Genomic DNA, 18,897 nt, shown 5'->3' with positions numbered 1-18,897 from the left:
TCTTTGAATAAACAACTATAGTGTGTTGCTTACTAAATCCATGAAGTGCTAAAATTAAATTTTATTTATGTAATGAACACATTTTGAACTCTTGAAAAGATAATAATAATAAAAAAAAAAAAACATGACGAGTTCAAGGTTTCTTTCTCACCACAAATTAGGCCTACTGGAAAGCCACTCTCGTCAGAGGTAAATGCAAACGAATCTGCCCGGGCATCATTAAATGTTCTATTTTCTTCAGATATTTTTCTTTTCTTACATTTCTCCATGCTTGGCCTACTGGAGTTGAAAGTCTCGAGTGTGACGCATATCTTCAGCAACAAAAAATAATGAAATAGTTTTATTTTAATATTTCAAGACCACAATAATCTTCCAATTTAGAACTACAATAAATAAAAAAAAATTGAAAAAAAAAAAAAAAAAAAAATCAAACTAACTCAAATAAAATACACTTGAATTGGATATTTTTTTGTTTATTTTCCCAAGCCACGCAGAGCCGCGGGTTGCCGACCCCTGCTCTAAAAGAAAAACTATGGAGGTACATCACATCAGCTGGAGGTGGCACGTCATGCAGAACACAGAAATATCTAGAATAGTTTGATCAGTTCAAATCATTTTGATTATTTTTCAGCTAATGGTTTAAGAAAACTTTTTTGAAATGTTTCAGAAGCACATTTTAGCCTCCAAAGTATTTACGTTTGATCCTTTATCTCCTCTTGTAAAGTGTGTGTGTGTGTGTGTGTGTGTGTGTGTGCGTGCGTGCGTGCGTGCGTGCGTCTGACTCCAACCTTAAACTGTTCCTCAGAAATAACCAGGAGGTGGTGTGAGCCCTGCATTTCAGGCAGGCGAGCCAGGTCATGGGCCACCTCCAGAGGCTCGGGCAGCGGAGCCCCATGACCGTCCAGCACCACGATGCCGACAACAGGAGCCCGGTGCATTAGCTGGATCTCTTTGGCTGGAGGGAAAAGGCAAAGAAAAAGGGAGACAACGTCATGATTAGCGATGGAAAACGAGAACTCGTTCCAAATTTTCCAAAGCATCAGATTGGTCTGATCACTTCCTCCACTGATGCTGCTGGGTGTTAATGATCAAAGCAACATCCTTACACAGGACGCTCTGCAGTGAAGAGAGGCTCAGATCACTTTCCACACAACAAATTCCTCTTTCCCACACAGCCAAAAACTCATTCAGCGCGATGTGGCAGCATAGAAAGTTTTGCCAACTTGGCCACACAGCAGAAACGCCTCCCTCTGTGAGCTCCTTCAGCAGGTCTGTGCTGGCAGTGCGTTCCAGGAGGCCGTGAACTGTGGGAGAAAATGTTGGACATTCTGTCCCTTCTTTCTCTCAAGGACATCAAACCACTTGGAAATATACCCAAAATCCCTGCTCCCAGATAGATAGATGTTTTTAACTCATCTGTCCAAAGAGCTTTTCAGGTGATGCAGCATTTAGAAGATGTGTAGTCCTAATGTACTCACTTTCCCAGAATCATTTTAGACCCGTTTCGCCATGTGACAGAAAAAAGACAAACATGTGACTGAGAGCAGCTGGGAATTCAGCTGTGTCGATATACTGGATATGTGAACACGGGGAGTAAAAGAGAAGCACACATGGAAAGGGCTGGAAACGCAGAGTTCAAACACCAGGATCAAGCTCTGCGTACACACAGCACACACATGCTTCACAGATCATCTGCATCAGTAAATATCCTGCCTTATACAATCAGCACCACCGTTAGCCTACTTTTCTGTCACCATCAAGGCCTCATTTCCACCTCTGTAGATGTTGGCTGAGAAACTGCTGCTACCCTAACATTAGCTGCTGGCAGCTCCTTCACATTTTCTGCACAGGTAGAGAAAGTGATGAGCCAAAGGTCCAGAATTTAGAGAAAAGGAGAAGATCCACATTTCAGCTACATGACTTTACAGCCTCATTTACACCGCAGCAACTGTTCAAATAGCTGGTGATGTAACCTGCACCAAGCTGACAGACAGGATTTCAGATAGAGAGCAGTTGTACCCATTTCCTCATAGAACACAAAAGCCCAATTCACACGGGATAAGTATTACCTATGGATCACTGGTAATTCGCAACTACCCCCGCACCTCTGTAATTTTTTGTGGCGCATTCGGACGGGAAAAGCAAAAGTCTGTAATTTACTGAAATCACAGACATCATGAGCGGATATTCCGTAATTGTCGTAACTTCCTGTTTTGCCCCGTTGTACCTGGTTGTACACATAGGTTGAACACACAGGTGTGCGTTCAGACGGGACTTAAATTACCACAGGACGTCTGTGTTTCGCTGAAATACAGTAGGTAATTCGCGGCGGAATTATTACCCCACAAATCACGGACATGGCGCATTCGCACAGGACTAAGAACTCAGACATTCTCCGCAATTATTCCGAATTACGGGGGGTCCATAGGTAATACTTATCCCGTGCGAATTGGGCTTAAGTCAGTAATAGATGAGCCCCATTGTTAGGGAACTGGATTTATAACAAATGGCATTGGTATCTCTCCTTATTTACGACAGATGTAAGAGAAGTCATTTCTTACCTGGCTGTGCAGAGACGGGCTCATCTGCTCTGCGCTCTACCGGAGGAAAGCGGAGCATGTAGGCGAACACACAGCCACCATTAGTCCCGGCCCACAGGGAGGCTGTGTTATGTGAACCTTCAACAGATGAGGGCGCGTGCATTCAAATCAAAAGCAGACCAGAACCAATTCTTTACACTCGTATGTATTCAGCCGTTTCTGGGTGAAAGGCCTTCATTATGTTTTACAAACAATGATCACGGATTAATGGGAAGACTCACTGTCTGACAGGAAGGTGTCAGCAAAGTAGAGCGTCCGTACAAGCCCGGTGAAAGAGTCGTCTGAGGAGCGAGCCTCGATCTTCCTCTGGACGGGAGCCAGCTCCATCTCAGCCAGTTCAGCCTCCAGACGAGCGTTGGCTTCTTGGAGCTGCTTTGGGAGACCAGAGTGATGGAGAAATAAAGCAAAGGCCTAAATTACACATGAGAACTGCATCACTCAAGTGCCTTCAGATGACCGCTGTTGGGATGTGGTGCAACATGAAGAAGCTGAAGGCATTCTTCCAATGAGGGCAGAGCGGTGCCATGACGCTACCTTGTTGACGTGATGTTTTCTCAGAGAGACTCTACTGCGTCTGATTCTCCTGAAGGACTGTCGGAGGGATTTCTTTATGCTCTTTACTCGGGACAGAGGACCCTCCATTGCCAGCTGGTCGCTGGGGTTTAGTGTGCACCTAAAATGTAAAAGGTAATAGTGATGAATTTGCACATCAAGCGTTAAACAGATGCAAAAATACTTTGCTCAACCCTGAAGACGGCAGATTTTTTGTATGTGAAAAGTTCTGTGAGAGGAACACAACAAGAAAAAAAAAAATCTCATTAAACAGAGATGTACAGCCACGGGGGGCTTTAAAAGAACAAAACCAGGACCACAGTCAGTCATGGGGGGCACCACGCTCCACCTGTTCTCAGGCAACCAGGCAGAAATGATTTTATGCCTCTTCATTTCTTCCCTCCATGGTATCCAAAATGGGAGAGTTTGGAGTATTTTCCTGGGTATATGTCCCAAGTTTGAAACTCTTGTATTCTGATAGCCCTTTAATACACACGTAGATATTAGCTTAAGCATCAGCTCTGCTCCTGTAATGACGTCCCGTTGCCCTGAGCACTAAAAGCTGACAGTTTTCACCACTTTTAAGCATCTACAGTTTCTGACCATCTCACTCTGAAGACCAAAGGATCTGTAAGCCACACATGTAAAAGTCTTACTACGTGTCATCCATCTTTCCCCATCAATGGTGCTTGATTCTCATTCATCCCTCCTACAGGTCACCACAGAGCTTCAATCTATACACCTAGAAACTACCAACCAGGCCAGAAATCTGGGTGTAGTGATGGACTCAGACCTAAATTTGGAAAAACACATGAAGGCAGTAACAAAGTCAGCCTACTATCACCTTAAGAATATATCAAGATTAAAGGATCTGATGTGTCAGCAGGACCTGGAAAAAGTAGTCCATGCATCCATCTTTAGTAGGCTTGATTACTGTAACAGCATCTTTACAGGTCGACCTAAAAAGTCAGTTAGACACCTGCAGCTTATTCAGAACTCTTCTGCTCGAGTCCTCACTAAGACCAGAAAAGTGGAGCACATCAGTCCAGCTCTGAGGTCTTTACACTGGCTGCCTGTCCATCAGAGGATAGACTTTAAAGTTCTGATGCTGGTCTATAAAGCTCTGAATGGTCCAGGACCAGAACACATCAGTGACCTCCTGACCCAGTATGAACCTTCCAGACCCCTCAGCTCATCTGGATCCGGTCTTCTATCAGTTCCCAGAGTCAGAACCAGACATGGAGAAGCTGCATTCAGCTTCTATGCTCCACATGTCTGGAACAAACTCCCAGAAAGCCTCAGATCAGCTGGAACACTCAGTGTGTTTAAGCCCAGGTTATTTTCAGCTGCATTTGAATAAAGCTCAAAACTTAATCACTTTTTAACTTCTGATTTTATCTATTGTTCTTATTTCTTTCTTTTTTGTTTAAAATTTAAATCATGCTTTTTATTTCTACTGTTTTAATGTCTCTGTAAAGCACTTTGAGTCACCTTGTTGTTGAATTGTGCTGTACAGATAAACCTGCCTTGCCTTACAGAAAGCGATTTATCAGAAGAGATTTACGACAAATCTCATCCGGTCCATGTCTCCTGCCCTTTTACCAGCAGTCACTTCTGTAATAAATGCTTCACTGAGCTCAGGAACATTTCGGCCTTTATTCAAAGAGGCTCATGGAACACCTCAGCTCAGAAAGCTTTCAGTTGATCCTGAGTTGCTTCTTTTGACAGTAAACCCTGGAGTCCTAACCTGTTCTTCTGATAGTGCGAGGACAAATATGTGTTGGGGCCCCTTTCTTTTTACAACGCACACCAACTTCTTTGGTCCACTCAAACTTTTGCATGGCCTCTCTTGTCGCTGCTAAGTAGATGATATCAAACTGCACCAATCTTCCAAGTCTCATACTCTGCTTCTGTCAAAAAGTGAATAAGATGCTAGTTCACCAGCAACAGTCTGAAGAGAACTCCAACTGCCCAATTAGAAGAATCCAGAACAGAGAAAAAAGGCTTGGGACAAGAACAGAATCTACAAATCAACAAATCAAGTGAGAAAACACAAGTGAATTCAATTTGGACATAAGAAAAAAGAACATGTTAAGAGGTTCTTTGAAACAGAAAAGGGTACAAATGTACTAAAACAGTATTGGATCTTCTTACTTGACAAGGACGTTGTTCTTCTGTTGGTAATCATACAACCCAAAGCCGTGGCTGGTGCCGAAGCCGACCACCTTCCACTCCGAGTGCAGGGTGAGGGCGGTAACAACAGCAGGAGGCTGGCACTGGACCAGAGTGAAGGGCTGGAAGCCTGGTGGAAACTGCACTGGCTCCTCCCGCACATCCAACCGAGTGTGGCCCTGGTGGACGAGAAAGTCATTCAAACACAACAACATGTGCAGTATTTCACAGGAAAGTACTAGTCTGACGAGTCAGCTCTAAGGGAGTTATGAGTGAAGAATTTAAGTTGTGTTGAGGCCATGTGAATGCAATGCAGTGACAAATTCAGAACTGCTCCTTACCTTCCAGCGGAATCCTTCCTGTCCCTGCAGCAAATCTACAACTTTAACCTCCACGGTCAGCTCTGCCGCCTCATCATTCAACTCCAGCACCAAAATCTGGAGGAGACGATGTCAAATGAGCAGAAACATGTTTACAACTATAACATCAGATGTGTGCTGGTTCAGAAACAGAACCCAGCAGCCCTGCTGTGGTGGCTTTTCATAATACCAGTAAACCTCGCATTCACCATTTTCCTTTTATGGAGAACTTCTTGTTTCTAACTTTAATCAACGGCTCATACATGCATAGAAACTTTAGCTACCTTGCCTAATGCTTCCCATGTCTTGTTGAAAACTGTAGAATATCTATGCATGAAGCACTGAATCCATCAACACATTTCAGATAAGCGATTCATTTCTCTGTGAAAGATGCTTTTCCCTCTCAGTCTTTCCACCCCACAAGCCTGACACTGACCAAGAGTTAGGCCCCCTGTTCTGTAGCATTTACACAAAGTGTTTACTGACTTCTGACTAAAAATATTAGTCAGGAGAAAAGTCACTATAACGCTGAGGATTCCAAGTGCTCTTTAAAATAACTTGATTTTCCTAGATAACTAGCCATGAACAGAGATAGTGAGCCCAGTTACACGCAGAGGTGAGTGGAAGTACGGTTCCACCTGGCTGTTTAATCAGACCCCCGTCCCTGTCACAGTATACATGAGCAGCAGCAAGGCTGAATTACTGACTGAAGCCGACTGGGAGAAAACCTTTAAGATACTCTATCGCACAGCAGTTATCTTTACACTACTTTGTGATTGATTATGCCAGATGAGGCTGAGGTAATGAAATCAGGATTGTATAAGAGCAGAGCGAAAGTCTGGAAATGCTTAAAGGGAGCACGAGTTGACATGTAGTCTTTATGTTCAGCCATCTGACAAAAGAAACAGAAAAATATGGAAATGAGCGCAGCTTCATAGGGAATTCAGCTCCATTTCAATACCTGTGCACTTTGTTTTCTTCACATGAACTGTGGAACATGTGTGGAGCCCCTTTGAGTCTCTGAGGCTGAATGTTTACATGCTGGAGTGCACTGCATTATCCGGGTGTGTGTTTAAGAAGCTTGATTTTGTAGGATTTTGGTTGGACTATGTTAAGAAGACAGTCTAAATGTCTGGCTGCGGTTTGACCAACACAACATTTCATTTTGTTCAAGTTGCATGGAAGAATGGTACCAATCTTCTCTGATGTGAGAGTTACCTGTCCGGCTGTGCCAGCTACAGTCAGATAACCACTGTATTTACAAAGATGGATCTTCTGAATTCCAAGCCTTGGGTCATCACTGTAAGGGTCAAAACAGCCAACCTGGGGGTAAAAAAAGAAAAAAAAAAAAAAGAAAACAAAAAAAAAGTGTACTTTAATGAGGCTCTTGCAGAAAACATTAAATAGATTTTGTTCCAAATGGCTCTGATCATATTGTATCTGTTGACAGTTTCCACTGAGCTTTTTTCCAACAGAACATTGATTTTTGTGCATTGGTTGAGAAGCTGTGCCGCTTGATTGATTTCATCTCACATTCCAAACTTTTTTAATGATCTGTTATTACAAGTTACTGTTAACAGGAATAGCTGACCGAGCTTTCCAACTGCCAACTGAAGCCCAAAACAAAGACCCCAAATCCCTAATGAGCTTGAGAGGGAACACTTCGGATGTCGGGCAAGAGCAAGATGGAGAAACAGACTGAGGACGCAACACTTTCCCCTCGGTCATCGTGGGGAATGTGTGATCACTGCCAAATAAAATGGATGAGCTTGGAATGTTTACAAGGACAGAGCAGAAAAATCAAGAAAGCTTCATCATGCCTTTCATCGAGACATGGCTGCAAAATTATGATTATAATTAATTGAATTCCAATTGGCTTGAATTGGACTTTATTATCTAAGTGCCTTGAGATGACATTTGTTGTATTTGGCGCTATATAAATAAAAATGAATTGAATTGAAAGAGTATAGGGGCAGACAGAGACATTACAAGCAGTGGCAAAAGCAAATATGGAGGTATTACATTGCTGACTAACTGGCTTTGATACTGTAGATCACAGAATCCTGTTGCACAGGATGGAAAACTGGGTTGGACTTTCTGGAGCGGTCCTTAACTGGTTCAGGTCCTACTTAGAAGGCCGGAGTTATTTTGTTACAATTGGCAGCTATGAATCTTTATGTGTCTCTGTCACCGGACGACTGCAGCCCAGCAGACGTACTGTGTCAGTGTCTGGAGGAAGTAAACACCTGGATGAGAGAGAATTTTCTACAATTAAATGAAGACAAAACTGAGATCATTCTGTTTGGTAGCAAAGAGAAGAGGGTCAGCGTTGGTAAATATCTTGAGACTCAGGCCCTTACAATCACTGACCAAGTTGGTAACCTCGGAGTGTTGATAGACTCAGATCTGACTTTCAGCAGCCACATCAAAGCTGTCACCAAGGCAGCTTTTTACCACCTCAGAAACATCAACAGAATTAAAGGTTTCCTCTCCCAAACAGACCAGGAGAAACTCATCCATGCATTCATCTCCAGTAGACTCCATTACTGTAACGCTCTTTTAACTGGACTTCCCAAAAAGAGCATTAAACATCTGCCAGGGTATCTGCACATTTTTTATCAACAAATTTAATGACTTTTAAGACCTTTTTAAGGCCTCTAAGAATAAAAATTAAGACCATTACCACGGCAAAAATATATATAAAAACTACACTCTAGGCTGTTCGGTGTTGAAAAAAAGTCCAGTGTGAAATGTGTGCTTCAGTGATACTGAATCAGTGTGTCAACATGATCGCATAAGATTTGAACGCACAAGGGAACACCACACACAATACAGGACAATCGTGCCCAATTGTCACACCTCTGCGAAGGAGTGTGTTTTCGCTGCCATTTGTCTGTCTGTTTGTCTGAGGCTCTGAGCAAAATAAATCCATAATTGAACCTAATTTTCGAGTTATGTCTACTGTGCTTTTACAACTAGCAAAACAATTTTACTACCCAAGTGAACTTAAACCAGAACTTTGGACAACTCACGTGAAGCACAGACTATGGACAGTGACTTTGCAGCATAAACCACACGACAAAATTTAATTTCCTTCGGGATTAATAAAGTATCTCCAATCTAATCAAATAAATAAAAACGAGCACAGACCGCTCATACAGTCAATGGCACGTACCCATAGAAAAAATACACACTCTCACACACATCATACAACCATGATCAGTAACCTACACAAACCCAGACACATAATGGCTCGGCGGCCAGCAATCGGATAAACCAATGAAGTGAATCAATCCTGTGAAAGAATGAAAACAAGTGAATGAAACCTGCACTCACCCATTATGAAGTTAACTCTGCCAGCCCCATACTCTTGCCCCTGCTCAGCCAACACCTTGACGTCAGGTATGGTTGGTAACGTTACTGCGGCTAGCATTAGCAACTAGGCTGCTAGACTTGCTAAATCGGTAAGCATTAGGCTACTGAAGAAAGCTAGTCTTTTTAGCTACGTTATATTATCATCTTTCTTCTCGGCTATAAGTTAACCTTTGTTTACGGCCACTGGCCCTAACCTGACGCGCTAGCTGTCAAATCACCGGAAGTTTTCACCGGAAGTACTGGCGCACACACAAAACGTCAGCGGTCGCCATTATTGTGCACAGAGCGATAGAAAATCGTCTCTCCAGACATATCTTTCTTTCATTTCGCCCAGATGAAATTTAATGCCACTCTTCGAAAATCGGCGAAATTTAAGACATTTTAAGACCTTAAAAAAAGTATTTTTTATTTAAGACTTTTTAATACTTTTTAAGGATCCGCGGAGACCCTGATCTGCAGCTCATCCAGAACGCTGCTGCTGGAGTTTTAACCCGGACTAAGAGATCTGAACACATCACAGCAGCTTTAAAATCTTTACTCTGGCTTCCAGTCAGTCACAGAATAGATTTTAAAAGCCTGCTGATGGTTTACAAATCCCAGAACGGTTTAGGCCCAAAATCCATCTGTGATATGTTCAGAGAATATAAACCCAGCAGAGCTCTTAGATCCAAGGACTCAGGTCAGCTGGTCCAGTCCAGAGTCCAGACTAAACATGGAGAAGCAGCATTTAGCTGTTATGCTGCAAACAAGTGGAACAAACTGCCAGTGGAGATTAAACTTTCACCAAATGGAGACATTTTTAAATCCAGGTTAAAGACATTTCTATTCTCATGTGTCTATGCATGAAATATCTTTTAACTTATCTAGACTGTTGCTCGTTTTTAAACATTTTAATTATTTTATTTGTTTCTTTTTATATTCATTTCCAATGCTTCTTCCACTCCCTGCTGCAATGCTTTTATTTTATGTGAAGCACTTTGAATTGTTTTGTACATGAAATATGCTATATAAATAAATTTGACCTGACTTTGACTAACAGATGATTTAATCACTGTGAAGGAGACAAATCTGTACCCGGGAGTTTACCTGTATAACAGACTGAACTGGAACTGCAACACTGAGCGTGTCCACAAGATGGGACAGAGAAGACTGTACCACTGAGGAACCTTTGGCCCTTCGGTGTTTGCAGCAGATGTTACAGATATTCTACAAGTGTGGTGGAGAGGGCACACACTTTGGATTCATCTGTTTGGGCAGCAGCATCAGAGCTACCTTTTCACATACTGACTGAAGCTCATCTGCATACACAAGAAGAAAAAAAAAAAAAACACCACACCTTTCTGAATGGTGGCCACTCTCCTTCAGTGCCTGGATTCAGGTTTTCATTTGGGTCGGCGTCAGTGTGGAACACTGAAGCTGTGCTCAGCTTGTACATGGGGAACAAGCAGACTCCCGATGCATCCCAAAAACGAACAGTGCCATCCTCATGCCTGCATGTTAAAGTGAACACGACAAAGTTAAAAGATTCTGCTGTATCTCAAGTCAATATTCCAACAGATATGCATGAAGTACAGCTCTACCAACCCTGTAAGCAGCAAGTCTCTTTGTGGAGGGTCAGAGGCCAGGTTTTGACCTCCAGTTATTGGCCATGGCTGACAGGAACAGAAGGGAAATTGAAGTTTAACGATAAAGCCAACTTAATGGACATGCTGAACAAGAAATGAAAGAATTTAACCAAATACAGGGTAAATCACGGCATTCATGATGAAGAGCCCTGCTGAGGATTGTTTAATCGCATACAGGATCTGTATTTGCTGAGGTCTCGAGTTGTGTGAAAAGTGCATTTTAGGGCTGTCTTGATGACCTTCAGATTCAGATACTTCCACCATGAATTCCAAGTCACCTATTCTACAAAATGGATTTGGTCACACTACCAAAAACAACGTTTTGAAAATAATCTACACTTTCACTGAGCTCTAAGCACTATCAACTGATATTAAAAAAGATGCAAAACACTCACAGTCATCGTCAACTTACTGCTGAAACAAGCGTGCAATTATTTTAGGGAAGTGTTTTTGAATTTAGATCATGAATAATAATCCTACTGTGGCTCTTCTTACTAAAACATTCAGTTTGAGACGGCTTAGGCCTGAGGTGAAACCAACTTATGCATTCAAGGTTTGCTCCAAATACAAACACATTTACAAAAAAGTTGAAAACAGAAAAACAGAATGCAATTCATTTACAAATTTCATAAACCAATATTGTATTTAAATAGAATATAGAACACATTCCAAATATTGAAAGCAAGACCTTTTGCAATTTCATGAAAAATATTGGCTCATCTTGAATTTAATTTCTCAAAAAAGCTGATACACAGCCATGTTTACCACTGTAGCATTCCTGTGAACTAAGTTGATAGGCCTTTGGGAGAGGAATGTTGTTCTACTCTAGTCTGATTAAGGGTTTTGGCTACTCAGTCCTAGATTTTGAGTTTCATGATGCTCCAAATGTTTTCAGTTGGTTATAGGGCTGCACTGCAGGCAGGTCAGTCCAGCACCTGGACTCGTCTACGGCAAAGCCATGCTGTTGTAATACACTACTAAACCCGGGGGAAAATGACAAGGATTCGCTTTTCGCGATGGTGGATCATAACCAGGTTGTAAGTAGAGCTTCAAAATGCAAAAACAGGCTGCTCGTCAGCTGATCAAAAGTTTTAGACCATAGCCCAAAAAACAAAGTGTCTCAGTGGTGAGTAGCCCCACCGATCTTATTGATCACTTAAAAATTGGTTTAGGCATGTTTGACGCAAGTGTTTCCTGGAGGCTAGTGGGAACGTTGCTCCATGTGGTGAGGATGGTTTCACAAAGGGTATCCGCAGTCTGGAACTGACATCTGTTTTTGTAAACAACTCTTGTCATCCATCCCTGAATGTTCCCAATGGGATTCAGATCAGGGGGAAGACGCAGGATGGTCCAACAGAGCGCTGTTATTCTCTGGAAGAAGCCCTTGGTCAGACGGGCATGGTGGACTGCAGCGTTGTCCTGGTGAAAGACACCACACGGACACGCTCCTGCACAACCTGAAGCTCCATTTTTTCATTGAAAGAAAAAGGACCCCACATCACAATGGAGCTTCCTCAACTGTGAAGACATCTCCGGTGGGATCTCCTCGTCATGCCAGTAACTTTGGGGGACATTTTTCTCATCAGTGAATAAAACTTTTTTCACCTTTCAGTGTCCCATGTTTGCTGCTCCCTTGTATAGTCCAAAGGGGTTCGTTTGTGGCACGGGAGGAGAAGTGGCTTTTTCAGGAGGTTTTGTGGTCTTTAAGCCCGTCTCTTGCAGATGCTATCTTATGGCTACAGTCAGCATGAGTAACGTCCTTAATTTGGGTCAAGGATCAGCCTGGTGCATTCTTCGGCTCACTGCAGGTAAAATTTTCTTGGGTCGACCACTCGTCTTTTTTGTCCCGTAACCCTTTTGAGAAATTTAAAATGACTGTTTTACTTAGTCCAACCTTGGCAGCGATAGCACACTGTGAGAGGCCTTGCTGGAGCAGCTCATCAATCCTTCCACATTCAAAAGAAGAAAGCCATTTTGCCTTTGTATCAGGGGGTCACAGTGGGAATGCCTAAAAGAAAAGAACTTGCAAGCCAGATTCTGGTGCAGATTTTGACCTTTTAAGGCTGTGGTTTTAAACTTTTTGTTTGAATTCAGAGCCAGCTTTCAATGAATTGCCTACTCTATTTTTAATCTCTTGCTCCTTTCCTCTACTTACAACCTGGTTATGATCCATCCATCCATCCATCCATCCATTATCTTCCGCTGGTCCGGGGATCGGGTCGCGGGGGCAGCAGCTTGAGCAAAGAGACCCAGGCGTCCCTGTCCCCGGCCACTTCCTCCAGCTCTTCTGGGGGGCCCCGAGGCGTTCCCAGGCCAGCCGAGAGACATAGTCTCTCCAACGTGTCCTGGGTCTTCCCCGGGGCCTCCTCCCAGTTTATGATCCATCAGCACAAAATTCCAATACAAATTTTTCCCTGTGTACAAGTCTGAGGTGTACAGAGTGAAGAGAAACGGTGAGAGTACAGTGCTCATGGTGCTGCTGTGCGCTGCTGACTACCTTCTCAGACACATTTTATTCCCACAGTGGTCTGTTGGCAGGTAGGCAGTAATCCAGGCGGGTGTGGAGGTATATTCTGTCATTCCTGTATTTTCTGAATTCTATCAAAAGCACATGATCCTCACTGTGCTGGCTGCTGCGTGCAGATGAGACAGGGCTCGCTGAAACAGGTTTATGATTAAGATGTGTAACGATAAGTAAACTGAAGTGTATCCTGAAAGGTTTTCACTTGCTTATTTAAGTGAGCCAATAACAGTCTCTCCAGCACCTTCATTATGTGGGATGTGAGGGCACATAGGTGTTCCGCCAAGGCCTTACAGACCCTGGGGCTGACATCCTCTGGGCCTGCAGGTGGTATAGCAGAGAGAAAGACATGGTTGAAATTGCCATGACTGGGTTGGAAATGTTGTGTTTGTAGCCTTGCAACAACAGCGCTTATGATCAGTGTCGGCAACAGTCCCAGGCAATATATACATCGCTACCAAAATAACACAGGTTAACTTGGTGGATCATATGGGTAGAAACACACAGCTGACAGTTCAATGTCCTGGGTACAGATCTCCTCCTTCGCAGTGACATGTCCAGGCTTACACCATCTGTCCTTAGGCACTGAAATACCTCCTCCTTTGCTTTTCCTGTTGTTCTGAGGTTTCTGTCAACACATTTCATCCTGTAGCCATGTCTCAGTGGAGAACAGCATTCTCGATCATCTTTCTGTGTCCTCATGAGTGCTCAAAGCTTGTCCATTTTATTTGCTAGTAATCTAAAATTCCCCATCAACATTCACAGCATTTCCCCTTGAAATTGTGGATTTGGGATCTTTTTCCAGGCTTTAGTTGGTGTTTGGAAAGCTCAATCAGCTGCTCCAATTTATAAACAACTCTTCCGTTGGCATGGCAATTCATTTTAAGAGATGTCAGAAATAAGAGAAAAATCCACTCCAGTCGCAGAGCTTCCGATTAATTTGGGGGGGGATGTCCCTTTGTGCACAGACGTCTCCAGATTCTCCGGATCATTTGATGTACTACAGATGATGGAATGTTCAAAAGTATGGAGAATACTACATTGAGCAACATTACTCTGAGATTTTTGCTGCTCATGTATTAACCTAATGGGTTTCCACTTGCTCCTCCAGTTGTCTCCATTTAGTACCACATACTTTTCAAGGCTTTTGTTGTTCCTGTCCCAGAGAGATGTGTAACTGCCATCAAATACAAGATGACCTGGAATTTTTCATGAAATTGTAAAATGTCTCACTTTCAACTTTTTTCTGTGTTCAATAGTGAATAAAATATTGCTTTATAACGGTTGCAAAGCCTTTTTTTTCTTTTTACATTTTACACAACCTTTTGAAATTAAGAATGACACAACACTCAAGGCAGTGACTACCATTAAACACTATTTCAAGAAGTGAAGTGACATACATACACAGATACCTTTTTAGAGTAGTGTGTATTCTGCAGAGCACCAGCAGTGAGGATCCTCTCCCACAGTTTGAGGGGGATTGCAGAAACGTGGTGCGAGCAGGTGATGGCTGAACTGTGCAGGGGAACCAGGTAAGGCGTCTGAATGACAGGCCAGCCTTCTGACTGGAGATCAATAACCACCAACTCCTCCTCCACCAGGACCACCAACGCACTGGGATCTCCTGCAGGCAGACAGAACGATGCAACAACTATGAGATCACATGCAAGGCTGAGTCACACAACAAAAGGATGTGCAGAGTTTGGCTGAATGATGAATAAAGACTCACTTTAAAGATATTCTGATGTGAAAACAGCAAACTCCCATTGCATCACTTCCTGTTACCTTGCTTGTGCACTGTGGTATTTCTTGCTCCGCTTGGACTACTGATAATCACTTTATTTCTATCTATAACTAACACAATTTTGCATAGTTAAACTCTATAGCTTACTGTTCTGTTCTAACACACTCCTACAGATCTTTAATCTTTATTCTCACTTTTTAGCGGTGTGTCTGGTTCTCTAGCGCAGTGTTTCCCAACCTTTTTTGGTCTGAGTACCCCCTGAGCCTTCTTGTCACACCACGAGTACCCCCTCACACATACAACGCGTGCGATGATTCTCCAAAAGTAGAGCAATACAGTGGTTATTACATGAAAATCATTTTATTCCTTAACTTGAACATAAAATTCTCAGGCTTTCTCTCTCTTTTTTTTTTAACCTCAGTTGAATTCAACATTTTCTTGAAATATAAATAATTAACCAAAATACTAAATCAAATTAATCTTTCTTTGCTATTAAAAAAAAAAAAAAAAAAAAAAAAAAAAAAAATCAATTAACACAAAAGGAGCAAATCCTCTTGTGCAAAAAAAAATTAAAACAAAAACTTTAACTGAACAAAAACATCAAACTATTAAATGTGGTTTGCTGAATATCAGATCTCTCCTTTCGAAGTCTCTGTTAGTGAATGAGTTGATTTGTGATCATCATATTGATATATTTTGTCTTACAGAAACCTGGCTGCAGCTGGAGGATCATGTTAGCATCATGTTAGCATTATGTTAGCATTAATGAAGCAACTCCCTCTGACTGTTTAAATGTTCACGTTCCTGGAACCACAGGCAGAGGAGGAGGAGTGGCAGCTATTTTCAGATCAGGGTTACTAATCAGTCCCAGACCCAAGATTAGTTTGAGCTCTTTTGAATCTCTGATTCTCAGTTTTTCCCACGCAAAGTGGAAATCCCAGAAACCTCTTGTGTTTGTTGTTGTGTATCGTCCACCTGGCCCTTATTCTGAGTTTCTGTCTGAATTCTCAGAGTTTTTATCCCAGTTAGTGCTGAGTACAGATAAAGTCATTGTAGTGGGTGACTTTAATATTCATGTAGATGTTGAAAATGACAGCCTGAATATGAACTTTAATTCTATATTGGACTCTATTGGATTTTCTCAGAGTGTTCACAGAGCGACTCACTGCCTTAATCACACCCTTGATCTTGTGCTGACTTATGGCATTGAGAGTGAACAGTTAACAGTGTTCCCTCATAACTCTGTCTTATCTGACCATTTTCTGATAACCTTTGAGTTTACATTACTTGACTATACAGTTTCTGAGAAGAAATTTACGTATAGAAGGTGTCTATCAGAGGATGCTGTAACCAGATTTAAAGAATTAATTCCATCATCCTTTTCTTCACTGCCATGTGCAGATATGACAGAGGACGACTACCTAAACTTTACTCCAGCAGCACTTGACTCTTGTTGACAGCACTATAGATTCAATGCGTACAGCACTGGACAATGTTGGCGTTCCAGTGGCGTTCCTCTAATTTAGAAGAGTCTCAATTAGTCTGGAAAGATAGTTTAATAATGTATAAGAAAGCCCTTCGTAAAGCTAGAACTGCTTATTATTCATCATTGATAGAAGAGAATAAGAATAATCCCAGGTTTCTTTTCAGCACTGTAGCCAGTCTGACTAAGAGTCCGAGCTCTGCTGAGCCAGTTATTCCTTTAACTCTCAGCAGTGATGATTTCATGAGCTTCTTCATCAATAAAATTGTTTCTATTAGAGAGAAGATTGATGGAGTCCTTCCCACTATTATCAGTGATGTATCATCAAGTACAGCAGCTTTAGAAGTATCTTTAGAACCTGATTTGTATTTAGACGGCTTCTGCCCAGTTGATCTCTCTGAGCTAACAACAGCAATAGTCTCTTCTAAACCATCAACTTGTGTTTTAGACCCAATCCCAACCAGGCTGTTCAAGGAGGTTTTCCCCTTAATTGACACTTCCATATTGGATTTGATCAATCTGTCTTTGTTGACAGGATATGTACCTCAGACTTTTAAGGTTGCTGTAATTAAACCTTTACTTAAAAAACCTACTCTTGATTCAGAAGTGTTGGCTCATTATAGACCTATATCCAATCTCCCTTTTATGTCTAAAGTTCTTGAAAAAATAGTTGCAGCTCAGCTTTGTGATCACTTACACAGAAATAATCTGTTTGAAGAGTTTCAGTCAGGATTCAGAGTGCATCATAGCACAGAAACTGCACTGCTGAAAGTTACCAATGATCTCCTCTTAGCCTCTGATAGCGGACTTGTGTCTGTGCTTGTCCTGTTGGATCTCAGTGCTGCATTTGATACGGTCGCTCACAGTATCTTATTACACAGACTTGAACATGTTATTGGGATTAAAGGAACTGCATTAGGCTGGTCTAAGTCATATTTATCTGATAGAGTTCCGTCGTCTAGTTATATAATTGCTCTAGATCAGGGATGACCAAAGTTGGTCCTCGAGGACCGCTGTCCTCCAGGTTTTAGATGTTTCCCTGCTTTTGTTAAGGTCTGCACAAGCCTGCTAAGGATGCATTGATCTGAATCTAATGTGTTTAAGCAGGGAAACATTTAGAATGGGAGGCAGAGCCTTCAGTTATCAGGCCCCTCTCTGCTTCCTGAACCCAAACTGGTAGCTGGTTCCACAGACACCCTCTCTACCTTTAAGATTAGGCTTTAAAACTTTCCTTTTCTGATAAAGCTTATAGTTAGGGATGGTTCAGGTGATCCTGAAACATCCCATAGTTAAGCTGCTAATAGGCCTAGACTGCTGGGGGGCCTCATCTGTTCCAACAGGTTTCCTTTGAATGGTGTTACGATGGAGCGGTTCGCAGCCGAGTGTGAAGCGGCTGGGATGAGAATCAGCACCTCCAAATCCGAGACCATGGTCCTCGGCTGGAAAAGGGTGGAATGCTCTCTCCGGGTCGGGAATGAGATCCTTCCCCAAGTGGAGGAGTTCAAGTATCTCGGGGTCTTGTTCACGAGTGAGGGACGAATGGAACAGGAGATTGACAGACGGATCGGTATGGCGTCTGCAGTGATGCGGGCTCTGCACCGGCCCGTCGTGGTGAAGAAGGAGCTGAGCCAGAAGGCGAAGCTCTCGATTTACCGGTCAATCTATGTTCCTACCCTCACCTATGGTCACGAGCTGTGGGTAGTGACCGAAAGAACGAGATCGCGAATACAAGCGGCCGAAATGAGTTTCCTCCGCAGGGTGTCTGGGCTCTCCCTTAGAGATAGGGTGAGAAGCTCGGTCATCCGGGAGGGGCTCGGAGTAGAACTGCTGCTCCTCCGCATCGAGAGGAGTCAGATGAGGTGGCTCGGGCATCTGGTTAGGATGCCTCCTGGACGCCTCCCCGGTGAGGTGTTCCGGGCCCGTCCCACTGGGAGGAGGCCCCGGGGAAGACCCAGGACACGTTGGAGAGACTATGTCTCTCGGCTGGCCTGGGAACGCCTCGGGGCCCCCCAGAAGAGCTGGAGGAAGTGGCCGGGGACAGGGACGTCTGGGTCTCTTTGCTCAAGCTGCTGCCCCCGCGACCCGATCCCCGGACCAGCGGAAGATAATGGATGGATGGATGGTGTTACGGTGTTTGTTGTCCCCTCTTTTCTGTCTTCTCAAACCCCAGCTGGTGGAGGTGGATGACCACCCTTCCTGGTTCTGGTTCTGATGGCCACCCTTCCCGTTTCTGCCAGAGGTTTCTTCCTGTTCAAGGGGAGTTGTTTCTCTCCACAGACGCCTCAGGCACGCTCAGGACGGGAGATTGGACTGAGAAGTTTCAGTGCAATCTGTTGGTTTCCTTTGCTTGGAAATTGTTTTTGAATTGGCTCTATATAAATGAATTGGACTAATTGGCTTGAACTGGACTGTATTATTGAAGTGCCTTGAGATGACGTTTGTTGTGATTTGGCGCTATATAAATAA

At 43.0% G+C, this 18,897-nt stretch overlaps 1 protein-coding gene across 1 annotated transcript in view; it reads right to left on the bottom strand.

The window, feature by feature from the left end:
• Positions 1 to 18,897, bottom strand: part of llgl2 (LLGL scribble cell polarity complex component 2) — a 38,837-nt gene that overhangs the window by 4,893 nt on the left and 15,047 nt on the right. Inside the window, exons 11-20 of the mRNA XM_075458073.1 lie at positions 14,617 to 14,828; positions 10,643 to 10,710; positions 10,395 to 10,548; positions 6,902 to 7,006; positions 5,666 to 5,761; positions 5,307 to 5,503; positions 3,135 to 3,273; positions 2,822 to 2,969; positions 2,562 to 2,678; positions 789 to 955 (exon numbers count right to left, since the gene is read on the bottom strand). Coding sequence (XP_075314188.1) covers positions 789 to 955; positions 2,562 to 2,678; positions 2,822 to 2,969; positions 3,135 to 3,273; positions 5,307 to 5,503; positions 5,666 to 5,761; positions 6,902 to 7,006; positions 10,395 to 10,548; positions 10,643 to 10,710; positions 14,617 to 14,828 — 1,403 coding nt within the window. The remainder of the gene's footprint in view (positions 1 to 788; positions 956 to 2,561; positions 2,679 to 2,821; positions 2,970 to 3,134; positions 3,274 to 5,306; positions 5,504 to 5,665; positions 5,762 to 6,901; positions 7,007 to 10,394; positions 10,549 to 10,642; positions 10,711 to 14,616; positions 14,829 to 18,897) is intronic.

This window comes from Odontesthes bonariensis, chromosome 23 (genome assembly GCF_027942865.1).
Source record: "Odontesthes bonariensis isolate fOdoBon6 chromosome 23, fOdoBon6.hap1, whole genome shotgun sequence".
NCBI classification, from domain to species: domain Eukaryota; kingdom Metazoa; phylum Chordata; class Actinopteri; order Atheriniformes; family Atherinopsidae; genus Odontesthes; species Odontesthes bonariensis.
This window is presented reverse-complemented; position numbering and strand designations above follow the sequence as displayed.